General features: G+C 56.1%; 1 protein-coding gene across 10 annotated transcripts in view; it reads left to right on the top strand.

Annotated features, from left to right (window-relative positions):
- The window catches only part of MGRN1 (mahogunin ring finger 1), a 44,969-nt gene that overhangs the window by 22,188 nt on the left and 7,321 nt on the right, over nt 1-15,460 (top strand). For 5 of the 10 annotated variants that reach the window (XM_074346374.1, XM_074346377.1, XM_074346375.1 and 2 more), the window contains 8 exons: nt 3,215-3,281; nt 4,065-4,114; nt 5,783-5,830; nt 6,968-7,036; nt 8,201-8,360; nt 11,030-11,139; nt 13,333-13,398; nt 14,902-15,128. In XM_074346374.1, coding sequence (XP_074202475.1) covers nt 3,215-3,281; nt 4,065-4,114; nt 5,783-5,830; nt 6,968-7,036; nt 8,201-8,360; nt 11,030-11,139; nt 13,333-13,398; nt 14,902-15,128 — 797 coding nt within the window. The remainder of the gene's footprint in view (nt 1-3,214; nt 3,282-4,064; nt 4,115-5,782; nt 5,831-6,967; nt 7,037-8,200; nt 8,361-11,029; nt 11,140-13,332; nt 13,399-14,901; nt 15,129-15,460) is intronic. The other 5 variants (XM_074346378.1, XM_074346376.1, XM_074346372.1 and 2 more) reach the window with 1 other exon arrangement.

Raw genomic sequence — 15,460 nt, 5'->3', positions numbered from 1 at the left:
CGTCTTTGCCCTCTCTGAGTATCACCTCAGCTAATGTGTTCTTGAAACCAGCTCAGTTTCTGTTACATGTGTCTTTTTACTGCAGTGGAACCACAGTGACATGCAGTGCACTCACAGTGTGTGACCACTGTGCCGTTCTAGCACATTCTCATCACCCAGAAGGAAGCCCTGCACCCACCCATTAAGCAGTCACTCCCCTTCCTCCCTCTATTGCGGGTATTTTTAAACGGAAACTTCATTAGTCATTCCTATAGCTGGGAAACTGCTAAGCTTTGCCATAAATAGAAGGTTCCAGAAATTAAGCTTACGGAGAGCAGACCGGTGCTGTTACGTCCTGGCATGACGTCATTGCCTGCTGAGGGCGTTGAAGAGGGTGTTGGCAGGTGGTTGAGACCTGGTGGACACTCTGGCTTCAAACCCAGGTTTCTCTTTATCCCAGGGTTTCTCAGGCTCGGTGCTCCTTTGGGTCCTGGTCATTCTTTGGTGGGGACCGTCCTGATGTCCGGGGAGAGCTGGGGTCATGGTGCCCCTGTCATCTCCACCTCTGTCTCTTGGCCCAGCACTGGGTCTACCAGTGTAGTCATCCACTGGGTTTGCAGAGTCAGCTGAACGAATGCCATGTGTAGGGTGCTGCCCTGGGCTCTGGGATGACACGTGGTCCACACTGTTCACGGGAGGCTCCTGGAAGGCTGCTGCAATAGAGCCTTCAAAGCAGCGTCTGTGTCAGGACCTTTCTGATTGCAAGTGACAGAAACACCTCAGTCTGGCTTAAGAAAACCAGGAATTTATTGGCATAGGTTCTGAAAAAGCTGGACGGCTTGTGGTTTCCTCCAGGGGCCTGTGTCTTCAGGACAGGTGTACTGCTTCTGAGCTGACCGCACGCTACTGCTGCCCTGCAGACCAGTGGAGTGATGGGTGTGGTCCTGGCCCGGGTCCCAGAGTGCTCAGGTGGACGGTCCCAGGCCCCGCTCAAGACAAGGCATACTGTCCCCCTGGCCAGGCCACATAGATCCAGGGTGGGAGAGGAGTTGTTCCCAAATTTCCCCAAGGAAAGTTGGGGTGCTGCCACCTAAGAAGGGCACTCGAATGCTGGGCAGGCAGACAACAGCCATTTGCGCTTTTTCAGTAGGGTTTGGACGGATCACGGCAGGAGGCCCGTGTTGGGTCAGGCTTGATGAGAACAGTCTGGAGGACTGAAGTACCAGGTGGCCTTTCCCAGGAGCTGAGAGAGCACAGGTGGGCGAGGCCTGGAGGCGACTCTGACTCTCACTGTGCATGAAGCATCGGGCAAGTTATGCCACCTCCTCGAGCCTGGCTTTCCCATCTGTCATCTGGAGGTGGAAACAGCCCCTTCTTCTAGGCTGGCTGTCCAGGTCCACACGGCAGGGGTGTAGAGGGCTCAGCCCAGGCTCCCCGCTGTGAACCCTGCTGCCCAGGGGGCCGGAGAAGAGAGGCCGGGGTCACCACCTGCTGGTGGAGCCCCCATCACTCCTCCCCAGACCCACGTCTGTTACTCCCCATGTCAGCTGGCGCTGAGGCCACACTCAGCGAACCCGGGAGAAAGAAAAGGCAAAGCACACGGCAGCTCTTCGGAGCAGGAGGCCGCCCACGTCCATGCTGATGGCCACGTTCCAGCAACCGGTGGAAGCGCAGGCGGCGGGGCTGCACAGCACGGGTCGCTGCTCCCCTTCCAGCTCTGTCACCCGGAAGGCCGCTCCTGGCCTCAGTTACAGCCTCTCAGGGCAGCGCCTGAGCGCTGCACCGGGTGTCACTGTCATTGTTACCATTGGGTGATGTTGGATTGGTCGTCGGCAGGATCACTCCATGTGCGCTGACGCAGGGTGGGGAGGGCAGAAACAGCGTGCAGGGGGCCCTGTCCCCAGGATAGTCGTAGATGACATGTGACTCCTGTCTCAGGTGATTTCCCACAACCCTGTGGGTCACTGAAGAGCAAGGCAGGAGCACAGAAAGGGGGTCCCTTCCTCTCCCAAGCCCAGGCTTGTGTGGTGCTTGGATAGGCCTGAGCACGTCCCCTACCTCCCCGCATGCAACTGTATGCACACATGTCCCCACCAGGTCAAGGGCGCTGGAGGCCCTACCCTGAGTGGTCCTGCGAGGCCCTCCCCGGCCACCTCCCTCCTTGGCCACCCACCTCCTTGGCTGTCGCTGTCTTAACACACGCAGCATCGAGTGGCTGGTGCTCACTGCGTGCTCTCCCAGGCACCACACTCAGGGCCTTTGTGTAGGCATGACTTCTGTCCCTTTTATGTGGATTGGGTAACTGAGGCTCGAGTTGTAGAGCCAGACCCGAACCCAGCCGGCAGTGCTGAGTCTGCCCTGTCCCAGCACCTGGCCTCTCCAGGCCCTGCTGCCCGCTGACAGCTGGGGACCTACCTGGCACCTTCTCCACGGCGGGTGTGTTCGGCTGAGCACCTCTCCCCATGGGCTCTGTGTGACCTGCCCGTGGGCCCCGTGGTGAGCAGACGTGGAGGCTGTGCCCGAGGGGACACGTGGGTTGGGGAGGGGCCTGCAGCCGGCAGGGATCCCCGAGGGTTTTAAGCTGGAGGAGAAGGAAGAGGGAGAGGAGGTTTCTGGGTGAGCTCGGACGAACCATGTGGCCTTTTTCACTTTCCTTTCGTCATTGTTTGGGGTCGAGCCAGGTACCTTTCTTCACAAGGTTGAACACGGCATCTCTGTGGTACCCAGTACACCCATGCCCAGGGTACACCCAGCAGAGTCAAAAACGGGCTCAGGCCCAGGCAGCAACCCTCACCAGAGCCCAGGGGCAGCCCAGTGTCCGTGGGCGGGTGAATGGACGTGGTCAGGCCGGGCAGGGATGCTGCTCTGCCTGGAGGAGGACGCGGCTGTGACCTGGTGATGCTGAGTGAGAGAAGCCGGGCACAGATGATAGTACCGTGTGATCCCATTTCTCTGAACATCCCGTAGGGGCCAGTCCACACAGGAAGCAGGGTGGAGGCTCTGGGACTGGATGCTGGCTCCTGCTAGGGCTGCCGGAGATGTTCTGGGAACCGTGGTGCTGACGGTCACGTGACCTTAATGGATGTACCTCATGACACTGAATCTCAGATCACAGATGTGCCGTTTTCATCTGTTTTACCACAGAGAAGAAAAACGGCATCTGTCTCTCCTCAGCACTTTGTTACCACGACGCCTCCTGCTCACTTTGATCATTCTTGCCTGCTTTTCTCCTCAGTTGAACTTTGACCTGGACCGGGGCGTGTTTCCAGTGGTCATCCAGGCCGTGGTGGATGAGGGGGACGGTGAGTTGCCTTCCCCTCCGTTCTCCCTTCCAGGCACATGGACCCACGTGGAGGGGCCACTTCCCAAGTCCACTCTCACATCAGTCGGCCGGGGGCAGTTCACTCCAGAGACAGTGGAAGATGGCTCAGCCCGACAAGCAGGTGTGGGGCTGTGGGGCTAAGGCACCGAGCGCTCCATCCCCTCTGGGCAACGCTGCCCCTGAGCCCTCTCGGCTCCCCTTCCAGCTCCTCCTCCTGACTCAGGCACTCCCAGCCAGCCTGTCTCCTCCCGCTGTGGCAGAGCCACGCTGACAGCAGCTAGACAGGCCTCCGGTTCTGGGGTCCACCCCGCAGGGAAGTGATGAAGACAGTTAGCAGGGAGTGGCCGGGCCCTGTGCTCTGCTGCTGGCCTGTTGGATCCCTCCCCGCCCCTCCTCCTCCTGCCAGTCCTGCTGATCTCTCCCTTGCCACCACCACGGGCTTTGGGGGTCCCAGGCCAGGGCACAGATGCTGGAGCCCTGCCAGGCCCAGGCTTGTCCCCCAGCTCCTTGGCACCGCCAAGAAGTCCCTCCGTTTGCTGAGTGAGAGCTGGCCGTGGGCAGTCAGCAGTGGCAGCTCTGGGGGACAGTGAGGTGTGGGTCGGAGGGAGCCATAGGGCCCCCCAGGCAGAGGAAGGCGAGATGAGGATGAGCCCTCCAGCGGGTCTGGACTCTGCCTGCAGGGGAAGGAGAGATGCTGGAGAGAAGCAGCCCAGGGCGGGGGGCCAGGGGCCAGCTCTGACCCCTCTCCCCTCTCTCCTGGCAGTTGTGGAAGTGACTGGCCACGCCCACGTGCTCTTGGCCGCCTTTGAAAAGGTAAGTCCCCCCTGCCCCTTACTGTCCTGGTGATCCCTCATTTGTCATTGTATCCTGCATGCAGTAGGTGCCCCATGAATGCTGGTGGGGTGGACGAGTGTCTGCCATCTGCCTAGCACGGCCCTAGACATGCAGGCTCTCCTGAGGTCCCCAAGCTGGGGATGCCCTGCATGTAAAGAGGCCATTTACATCGAAGGCTTCACTTACAACTACCTTTATGGTTATGTGTGTTTGAACTTAGGATTTGCCCCTTTTTTCCACGTAGACGTGCATCCCCAGGCCCTTGGCTATTGACGTTTTGTGGCCATGTTTATGATGTGTGGTGGGGATGTTGTTGGTGAGGACGGTTAGCCTCACCGCTGGCTCTGCATTAGGGCACCTTGAGTTCTAGGGACAGCCCTTTCACTGACACTGTTGTTCCTGGGGGCCAGCCAGTTCCCTGTGTCTGTCCACACAGCGAGCGAGTGCCTGGCTGTATTGGGACAGGATCTCTGCTCGTCGAGAGCCCTGCTGGCCACAGTTGGGCGTGGCCCCTCTCTGAAAGTGCCACCCCCAGCCCCGCAGTGGTCCTTGACATTGGCCGGCGCTCTGCAGTTGTGAAGTATTTTCAGCACCAGCCTGTAGCCCAGGTGGACAAGGAGCAAGGACTCTGTGAGGAGACCAGGCTCAGACTTGTTCTGAACGTCCTGCCGACCCCTGGTCTCCTCGGCCTGGTGTGTATCTGCAGTCCTGAGAGCCTGAAGTACAGAGCCCAGCTCCTCCCTGTGATCCAGGTCTTTCTGGATCCCCCAGGGTATCAGTAGAGCCGGGCCTGGGCCCCCTCAGGTGAGGCTAGGTCTGTGCGCCCCCTGGTCTCCCAGGGCCGTGGTGACGCCAGTGCCCGGGTGGAGGTGGCCCTCTCCCTCTCTGGGCTAGCCAGCTGCAGGCGCCCCAGTTCGGCCTCGTCGGAGGCGACAGTCACTGTTTCCCCATCATTGTGTTCTGGCGAGGCATTGGACCATCACTGGCGGACGTTCCATTCTGTGCCTCTGGTATAGAGCTCAGTGAGAAACTGCCTTGTTTTTGGAGTGCAGCGCACTAGAAACTTCCGTCGGAACCATCAGCCTCACAGGAAACTCTGAGTGTTGTTCTTGATCAACTCAGAAGGGGTAGCTGGTGAGCGAGAGTGCAGATCTGGTGCCTTGGCTAACTGCGTGGCCTCGGAGCCGGGTGCCTCCCCAGATGCCCCCGGACCGGTCTGCTCTGTCGTGTCCCCGTGGCTCTTGGAGCCTCGGGCCTTCCTCTGTGCGTGGATGTGCGGCGTCCTTGTGCCGTGTTCACGTTAGCCCGGGGAGTTCTTGGAGGGCTAGAACTGTTGGCTTGCTCTGCTTCTTGCCTCTGGGGGAGCATCTGTCCATTGCCAGATTTTGGCTGATGGTGGTGAACTTGAGTGTACTTGGGAACTGCCTGGGAGAGCTGGATTTTTTAGGTCTGGGTAGGACCTAGGAGACGGTATCTTGGAAAGACTCTGGGTGGTTTTGAAGCCAGGTCGGGGCCACACCTTGAGAAACCCCGGCCTTGCTCTGAGTCTTCTTGTAGTCCCTCCTTTTTTTCAGCTGTGGGTGTGGGTTGACTGAGAAAAGGACGTCAGCACAGCCGAGTTAACCTCTGTGTCTTTCTCCCCTGCAGCACGTTGATGGAAGCTTCTCCGTGAAGCCTTTAAAGCAGAAGCAAATTGTAAGTCCTTCAGAAGAAACATTGTGAGCCCTTTTGATGTGAAAGGCACGCATGCACACATGACCCAGTAGTCTCTGTGGATTATTCTCCCTGGGCCACCTTGGCCGCTGTGGGCCCTGGGCTCCAAGAGTCAGGGTCAGGGTCACCTGCATACCCGCCATGTACCTGCATTGACTGTTGTGGCCCTGAGTCTTGTCCGCCTTGAACTTAGTGAGAGTTCAGTAAATGTTTGCTGAATGAACAAATGCCGGATGGAGGGAGGAAACAAGAAACAAACGCTGCAGCCTCCCCTCTTCCTATTCACAAGTTGCTGACGATACCTCCGTGTGGGGCAGACTTGGATTGACTTAGTCCATATTTGAGAGGAAGGATGGGATATCTTGGAAGCAACGGGAGCTGTAGACCAGTACAGCCTTTTTCTGGGGTCGGTGATCCCCACGGTCCAACACCAGGAAGAATTATCCCTAGTGGGCTCCCACTTACGTACCGTGAGGGCTTAGAGGATGGGGTCCCCTGAGCTGTACCTGTGGCCACAGTGGGGTCTGTGTCAAAAGCCGTGATTATTAGGTTGTCCTTGTGTGAAGCTGCTCAGGTGCGTTGGTGAGTTTTTTAAAAGAGGGGTCAAGAGAACTCTGGCAGATCCAGCCCTTGGGGGTGACAGGAGGGCCAGAGACCCCCGTGATAGCCAGGACCCTGGTGTCGGGAGAGCTGACCTGCAGGGCTGTGGCTGTCAGGACAGATGTCTGTGGTCTGTGAACTGTAAGAAATACAGTAGCTCAGACCACTTCTGAACACAGTCAGTGTGAGGCCCGGCTCTGGTCACTCTCGTGGGGCTGGTGACAGGTCCAAGGTGGTTTTCCTCTAGGCTTAGGCTGGGTAAGGTGGGTACGTAGGCTCCAGGCCCTCTGGGGTGCGCAGACGCCTGGCCCAGACCAGTGCCCGTGCTGCCTGTGGGCGGGGCAGGTGGCTCTTTTCCCCTCCTGTCGCCAGTGATACCTGCTCCCTGGGTTGCCAACCACGCCTGCCCCAGGACCTGAACCCGGCACCCAGGAGAGGTTGTCGGGCCAGGTGGGTGCATAGGAGCCTTTGGTGGGGGTAGGGGGTGGGCAAATGCCCAGACACCCCTCTGCTCTCCAGGTGGACCGGGTCAGCTACCTGCTGCAGGAGATCTATGGCATTGAGAATAAGAACAACCAGGAGACGAAGGTACGCACTCGTGGGGCTGCTGGATGCCGGGCTGAGCTCGCTCCCCAGTGCTCCTCCCACCTGTGAGGAAGCGCGCCCACGGAGTGACCTGTCCGGGGCCCCCTGTCCTGGCCAGGGGCCCGCAGATAAGCAGATGAACTGGTTTCCTGCCAAGCCTTCCCCTGGAGGCCCCAGACTCCAGCACTTTCCCTTAAGCGTTAAGAAGTTAAACCGAGTCTATGGGCCATTTTGTCCTTTTCCCAGCAAATTCACCGGCTTGTTACCCTCACTGGGTTGCTGGCTGTTAGGTGGGTCAGGGCGGCCTAGGAACGTGGGGCCCTCCTGCCTCAGGCATAGCCGGTGCCGCCTTGGCCTTTCCCTCCCTTTTCATTCACTGCACCCGCCAGCCGGCTCGACCTCTGACTCCTGTGACAGGAACCTGGTGGCCCACAGAGCCAGGGAGTCAACCTGTGCCTTTGTCATCATCTTAAGGCACGAGTGAAACTTCCGCCTCTTCTTAAGAATCTCTGGAGTCTCATGCCAGCTTCCACGACGGCTGGAACTGGCTGGAAGCCGGTGCTCTCTGCCCGGTTCGTGTGTCTGCACCAGAGGTCGGCCGACTTCCTAGAGGGCCGGGTCTTTGTCGTCCTCAGCCTCAGGCCCCGCAGCGTCTGTCACTCCTGCTCATCCACCCGGCACCACGGGTGTCACAAAGAAGCAGCCACAGACATACAGGAACCCGGGGGCAAGGCCGTGTTCCAGCAAAACTTTGTTTCAGAAACAGGTGGCAGGCTGGACTTGGCCAGTTCATTTTTAGGCTGTTGCTGTGTCTTGATCCAGAAGCTACTACTTTTATTTTCCAGAAACTGCCGTTATTTAAGGAAAACATTTCAACAACTTACACTTGCCTGATTTTTTTGTTTGTTTGTTTTGACCAAGTAAACGCGCCTCCTCGGAGGATTTCTGTCCAGTACCGTCCTCCCACGTTGCCTCCTTGGTTCAGAGTGACAGGAGACCTGGGTTCTCCCAATTTGGGGGCATGTTAGGGGAGGGGCTGCCCTGCTCCTCGGCCACCTTCTCTGCCCCATGGGCCTCCCTGTGCCACCACATCCCCCCCCCGCACCCATCTGGCCCCTGCCTCTGGCCTCGGGAGCCACAGACCCTGGGGCTGGGGTGTTCCCACAGCCCTCGGACGAGGAGAACGGCGACAACAGCAGTGAGTGTGTGGTGTGCCTGTCGGACCTGCGGGACACGCTCATCCTGCCCTGCCGCCACCTGTGCCTGTGCAACTCGTGTGCCGACACGCTGCGCTACCAGGCCAGCAGCTGCCCCATCTGCCGGCTGCGTGAGTGGGGCTGCGGGTGCGGGGCGGCGGCAGGGAGCGCGAGGCACGGCGGTTGGCATGGGCGGGTGACACCCATGGCCACGGCGGTGGCACGTTCTGCCTCCCGGAAAGTTAGGCTCAGGCTGAGCGTCCAGGAGGGGCTCCTGGGCAGCGTGTGCCGTGAGCCGCACAGTCAATTAGTGAGTCAGATCTTTATTTTAAAGAGTTCGGTGAGAAATTACAGTGAAATGAAAAGTGTGCTGCGTGTAAATGATCAAGGAATTAAATTTGGTTTCCTCGAGCATCCAGACCCTCTCAGTCAAAAAGTCATCACGTCGGGACTAATTCAGATTAAAATATTCCCTGATAGAGAGGATGTAATGGTTCTCCAGGTGTAAATCCTGCTGGTGAGGGGTTGGGTGTTGGGGGGAGAGCGCCCTCCTGTGGGATCTGAGGGACATTTTCTTTCCCGAGGCAAATGATGGCTTTTTTTTAAAGCAGAGATAAAGACTATCAGATTTAAGTCACTTTCAGAAATAATGGATTGGTAGATATGAAACTCTTAAATATAAAGTTATCTCTTTATGGCTACATTTAGTTCTTGGATTCATGACTGTTGACTATAAAACTTCTTTTTTAAAAACAGTTTACAGCTACAATAAAATACTTCAAAGCAATTAATCAGCAGACATGGCCTTAGGAAGCCCTGGAGGGAAAAAGGAAAGTGTTTTAAAAATAACAAAGCTTAGGTTGATTTTTTTTAATGCAAATTTGATCTTTATAACAAAGTGTTCTTTGCCCTATGAATATGTTTAGCATACTCAAAAACCTAACTTGGACTCAATAATTCTATATTGGTAACATATCATTTTACTTTGTCTCCCAATTTGATTTACTTTAGTTGTTTTTAGTGAATTACATTCCAGATTAAAGGTATTCTGTTGTTAGTATACACAGAGTAGACAAATGGAGGGCATTTTAAAGGCATTTGTTAAATCATATATATTTCATTAAAATTTTTTTTCTTCTAGTTTTATTGAGATATAATTGACTTACAGAACTGTATAAGTTTAAGATGTACAATGTAATGATTTGATTTACATACATCATGACATGATTATCAGTTTAATAAACATCTATCTTCTCATATAGATACAAAATTAAAGAAATAAAAAACCATTTTTTGTGATGAGAACTTTTAGGGTTTACTCCCTTAGCAGCTTTCATACGTACCATGCAGCAGGGATTGTACTTAGCATGTTGTACGTTAGATCTCTGGTACTTATTTATCTTATAGCTGGATGTCTGTGCCTTTTGACCATCTTCGTCCAGTTCCCCCTCCCCGCACACCCACCTCTGGTAACCACAGATCTGACCTCTTTCTGTGTGGTTGGCTGGTTGGTTGGTTTTGGATTATAACCGACCTACAACACTGTTTAGTTCCTGTTAAACAACATAGTGATTTTTTTTCTTGTGCATTTGGAAACAATCACAATGAAGTCTAGTTACACTCTGTCACCATACAAAGATATTACATAGTTATGGATACATATTTACATATGACTGTATTTCCCACACTGTGTGGTTCAAACCTGTGACTCATTTATTTTGCAACTGGAAGTCTGCACCTCTTCATCTTACTCACCTATGTCTTTCCTCTCCCCACCTCTGTCTCACCTGGTAACCACGTGCTTGTTCTCAGTATCTGTAACTGCTTCTGTTTTGTTATGTTTGTTCATTTATTTTGTTTTTTAGATTCCACATGTAAGTGAAATCACAGAGTATTTGTCATTCTGCATCTGTCCTATGTCATTTAGCATAATAGCTTCTAGGTCCTTCCGTGTTGTTGCAAATGGCAAGATTGTATCTTTTTCTGGCTGAGTAATAGTCTATTACATGTAAATATGCCACATCTTCTTTATTCATTCATCTGTTGACAGGCTCTTAGGTTGCTTTCATATCTTGGCAATTGTGAATAGTGCTGCAAAGAACATGGGGTGCATGTATCTTTTCTAATTAGTATTTTTGTTTCTTTTGATAAATACCCAGGGGTGGAATTGCTGGGTCATATGGTAGTTCTGTTTTTTAACTTTTTAAGGAACCTCCATCCTGTTTTCTGTAGTGGCTGCCCCACCAACATGACATGAGGGCTCCCTTTTCTCCACTTCCTCCTCAGCACTTGTTACTTGTTATTTTTCTGACAGTAGTCATTCTGACAGGTGTGAGGTGTGGTTTTGATTTGCATTTCCCTGATGGTTAGTGATGCTGAACGTCTTTTCATGTGCCATATGGAAAAATGTCTATTCAGATCCTCTGTGCATTTTTTAATCGGGTTGTTTGTTTTGACGTTGAGTTGCCAGTGTCTGGGTCAGACTGTGTGCTTTTAGTTGGCTGACAGGTGTAACTTGCAGCTACATTCACTGTCTGGTGTACAGTCCAGGGTTTGGCAGGTGAGAGGCCGGCTGTGCCCTGCCTGCCACCCCTAGAAGCTCTACTGGAGCGGAAGCCACGCTGTCTGGGCCTCGCCTTTCTCCCTCCCTCCCTCCCGGGGCTGTTCTGCCTCTGCCTCGGAAATGTGGCTTGTCCTGGGAATGCTGGGGGGTGGGTGGGTGGGGGTCAGTGTCCCTGAAACTTGCGGGTCTCGGTGGTGCTGTCCCGTGCTTGACGTGAACCCCGTCATTCTGCCGCAGCTTTCCGGGCCCTTCTGCAGATCCGAGCGGTTAGGAAGAAGCCTGGAGCCCTGTCCCCCATCTCCTTCAGCCCTGTTCTGGCCCAGAACATGGACCACGACGAGCATTCTGTAAGTGCCTCTTCCTTCCCGCCTTGGAAGGTGTTGGGGTGGAGAGAAGAGGGGTCTGGAGGAAGCCCCTGGCCATCATGCAGGCCCCGCTTTCGTGTTAGGACAGTGTCTGGCTCCTGGTGGGGTGGGTTGGTCAGGAGGCCCTGGTGGTGTGGCCAGGATGGGGCTGTCCAGGCTGTGCCCTCAGGGCTGTGCCATGCCAGGACCCAGACTGTCTGGCCAGCTCCCCCGCTTGCCAGCTCTCTGGGCCTCTGGCTCATTTGTCCAGCAGGCCAGGTGTGGTCCCAGCAGGCAGCTGTCAGAGTGTTGGGGTGATGCAGGTCGGCCCAATGAGCCCTGGCTTCCGGGATGCTGCTGCTTCTGCCAGTAGCAGATCATGTGATGCAGGGGGCCTTCCTTGAGTTAGAGCCATGCTGTCTGTCACCTTCACTCCACCAAGCCGGGCAGCCAGGGAGACTCTGTGCTCTTGGGGAGTGAGGTGTCCTCCAAAGGGTGACTGTGACATCCTCTGCCCACTCCTGGCCCACCTGTCTCCTGCCTGGGTGCACAGGAGGGCACCCGGCAGCCATCCACTTGGCTTGCTTCCCAAGAAGCTGTGTGTTAGACCTCACTGCAGCAGCCGAGGAAGTCAGACTTGGGCCTCAGAGACCTCGAGAGCAAAATGGGCAGGGACACAGAGACAGGGAGGGAGAGAGACACAAATGCAGAGAGACATGGAGAGAGGACAGGAGACAGATGGGGGCGAGGTTAGGAAGGGAGAGCAGAGAGATGGTCCAACAGGGAGAAAGGAATGGAAAGAGACACACACAGACGGGCATGGGGGCTGCAAGGGTGGACACATGGGGGCAGAAGGACTGAGGACGGACGTGGGGCCGGCCCGGCTCGAGCTCCCGGGTCCCAGCTGGCTTTGAGCGTTGTCAGCCAGCAAGCCCGTTTTCTTGGCTCTTGATTGAGGTTGTTTGGATCTCGTGATTCTTAAAGGCCCTGCCAGCTGCCTGAAAAGGGAAGAGAAGCAAAGCCCTTGGGTTGGCACAGCCACAGACAGGCTCCTGCACTCGGCCAGCGGGGGTGGTGTGCTTGGCCCAGCGGTTCTGAACATGAGGTCTTTTAAAAGTCTGGGAATTTTGTCTAAGACAGATTTCTGGCTTTTCTCTCAAATCTGAAGGTGTGGTCTTGCCACTGGATGGGGCAAAGTTGCCCCTTGGGGTTGGGGTGCCCATTACCTCACTTCCCCCCTCCCCTGGGCCAGCCACACTGTTTAGCCTCCTGGGCCCCTGTTGACACCAGGCCCTCCAGCCATTTAACATTAGACTTGGTTTCGGAACAGAGCAGACTTTCTACAACAACACGTTTTTGGGGGAGAGGGGACTGGCACTGAGGTGTGATCTGCCCCTGAGGGAGGAGTCTCACTCTAGTTTGGAGGAATGGGCCTGGGTGGTGGGGTTTTATTGTTGCCTGTGTGCTCCTCTCCCGGTTTCTGCCCTGGCGTCTGAGGGTCAGGCAGGACCCTCCTGTGTCTGTCCCTCTTGTCCTGAAAGCCGAGGTGCCTCCCACAGTGCAGGGCAGCCTGGGGCGTGGATGGTAACCTCACACATGCCAGAGGGCCAGCGCCCCCTCTCTGGAGTCTACGATTCCAAGTAAATGGCCCTGTTCTCTGCCATGCTCCCTGCACGAGCAGCCTCCCCGAGGTCCCAGGGAGCCCAAAGGAAATGTTTTCTCTAGTGAGTCTGTTACGATCACTACAGGGTGGGGGTGATTGGGGGGTTTAGCTCCACTTTTAGGAGTTAGACTTGGTGATAAGTAGATGAGACTGTGCTGAGCCTCAAAGAGGTGTCCAGGGCCTCAGGGTCCCTTCTCTGTGTCCAGTGGAGCCCACATGTGGGGAGGACCTGGCCACTTCCATGCCCAGCCTGTCCAGGACCTGCTGCTTGGGGTGACCCAGACCAGGGTGGCCCCCAGGGATGGAGACCAACTCTTTTAAGAGCTGCTTGGATGTGCAGGCCCAGCCCACCCAGGCCCTGAGGCAGAACCAGTGCTTGGCCAGGTCCCCGTGATTCAATGTGTTGAATTTGCAAAGCGCTGGCTCACGGCATGCCCAGAGGCCAGCGACCAGGGAGACCCCATCCAGCCAGCACCAGCTCCAGCGCCGCAATGGGGTGGCAGCGGTAAAACCTATGATTTTTATCTTGACAGTGTCCCTTTAAAAAATCAAAGTCGCACCCTGCCTCACTGGCCAGCAAGAAACCTAAAAGGGAAACAGTAAGTGTGTTCGGCCCCATGGCTCCGTCTTTGCCCCGCGCCCTCATCACTGCACCAGTGACCAGTACGGGAAGTCACTCTCACCCCCAGCTCACGTGTTTGGTTAATTTAATCTGTCAAATCCACTCTCCCCATTCCCAGTGTCTCTGCCCAGGAAGGGAGTTTTGTGGAACAAGCAAAGCTCAAGGTCTGTCGGCAAAAAGCCAGTCTCGCAGCCCCGCCGGGCAGCAGCGCCGGCCCCGGGCACCCCTGCTCGCCAGCTCTGCTTCTGCCCATGGTCTCCTGAGCACCCTTGTTTCCCTTTTTCTTCTTGCTGGCAGTGGGGTGACGGTGGAGGTGGAACTCAGGCCGCCGCTCTTGTGCCCACAGCATCCCCGTGCTTCTTGTCCTGCATCCCTGCTCTGCGGGCCACACTCTTGGTTCTCTCCCACTTGCCCTCCATCCCAGGGAGCAGGCTGGGGCCAGGCAGGCCTCTGCCGAGCCCCAAGCCCCCTTGGTAGAACACAGAGGGTCAGGGTCACCGAGGGTCAGCTGAGAGAGGGGTCTTCTCCTTGTTTCGAGGGGCGGGAGCGGCTTTAGAGTAATTATTTGCCTTTAAACTGAAGGCCTTTGGGAGTGAATGCAGGGGACCCAGGGGGCGCTTGCTGGGGGCAGGAAGCTGCCCCCCACAGCCTCCCTGTTCCCCAGGGTCACTCTGTCACCTCCCCAAAAGGCCAGCTGGGCAGGTAGGAGCCCATGTAGAGAGCTGCCCTTCACCTTGTTAATGAAGAGTGAGGGCAGGTGGCCACCCTGCCCAGTCCCATGGTGCCCGAGGCCTGACTGACGTCTCCCTGATGTCTCCACTCCCCCTTTGCTTTAACCCTAAAGCAAGGCTCAGCCTATTGACTTGATCCACTCCCAGAGCGGGCAGAACTAGTTCTGAGCAGGGTGTCCATTAGATTCACCCGGAGTACGTGTCAGCCCTGCGGCTGCTTGTCCCAGGCCACGGGGCTCACAGCCCGGCCGGGCCCCTGTGCCAGGCAGGGCTCCGCAGGCAGGTCCTCTCCGGCCTGGATCACGCATTCCTACTGGTTTCTCCCACCTCTGCCATGGCTTCGCTCCCCTCCTGCTCCTGCCACTCCTCCCACTAACCCTCTCTCACTCTCTGCCCCAACCAGGCAGGAGCAGAAAGCCAGGTAGGGGCTGGGGTGGCCTTCTGAGTGCTCTCTTTCCTTCCGTCCTGGGCACCGACTGGGGCACTTGGGCGTCCAGGGCTGCATGCTGCAGCTGATGGCCGAGGGAGCCCTGAGCAGGGGTGTCTGATGCTGCTCTGGACTTCTTGGCACCCCTTGAGGGAGGGGGGTATGAGTCCCTAGAAGGCAGAGTGGACAGGAAGTGATCAGAGAGTAGTTCTGGGGAGTAGACCCTCCCTGGAACACAAGGTCAGTGTCTGGGGCTTTGTCACTGTGGGCAGTGGGCAGGGAGCCTGATCGGCCAGTCCCTCACCTGCGCTTGTCCCTGCAGAGCTCTGACAGCATCCCGCCCGGCTACGAGCCCATCTCCCTGCTCGAGGCGCTCAACGGCCTTCGGGCCGTCTCCCCGGCTATCCCCTCGGCCCCCCTTTATGAAGAGATCACCTACTCGGGCGTCTCGGATGGCCTGTCTCAGGCCAGTTGTCCACTCACTGGGATCGATCGGATCATGGAAAGCAGCCACCAGAAGGGCAAGCCCCGGAGCAAGTCCCCTGACAGGTGAGGCCAGGCCAGCATGCCCCCCAGGAAAGGTGTGTGGGACCCTCCAGGTACATATCACCCTTGTTTGTGACCCTGAGGTTGGGCCCACCTCGCTCGGTGATTACAGGGTCCTCATCACTGATCAGTGACCTTCAGGGCCACACAGTAAGGGTCAGTTGTGGTCCCTTGGACACTTGGAGGTACCTGTGACCAGCCCTGCTGTTTAGTCTTTCCTCACATGCGTGCTGGTTTTCTAGAAAAGTGTAAAGGAAGTACAGGTTCTATAAAACCAGCCACCGGCCCTGAGCCTTATACGTGTGGCAGAGACTCCGAAGATACAAAGGGAAACA

The sequence above is a fragment of the Camelus bactrianus genome, chromosome 18 (assembly GCF_048773025.1).
Source record: "Camelus bactrianus isolate YW-2024 breed Bactrian camel chromosome 18, ASM4877302v1, whole genome shotgun sequence".
Lineage (NCBI taxonomy): Eukaryota > Metazoa > Chordata > Mammalia > Artiodactyla > Camelidae > Camelus > Camelus bactrianus.
This window is presented reverse-complemented; position numbering and strand designations above follow the sequence as displayed.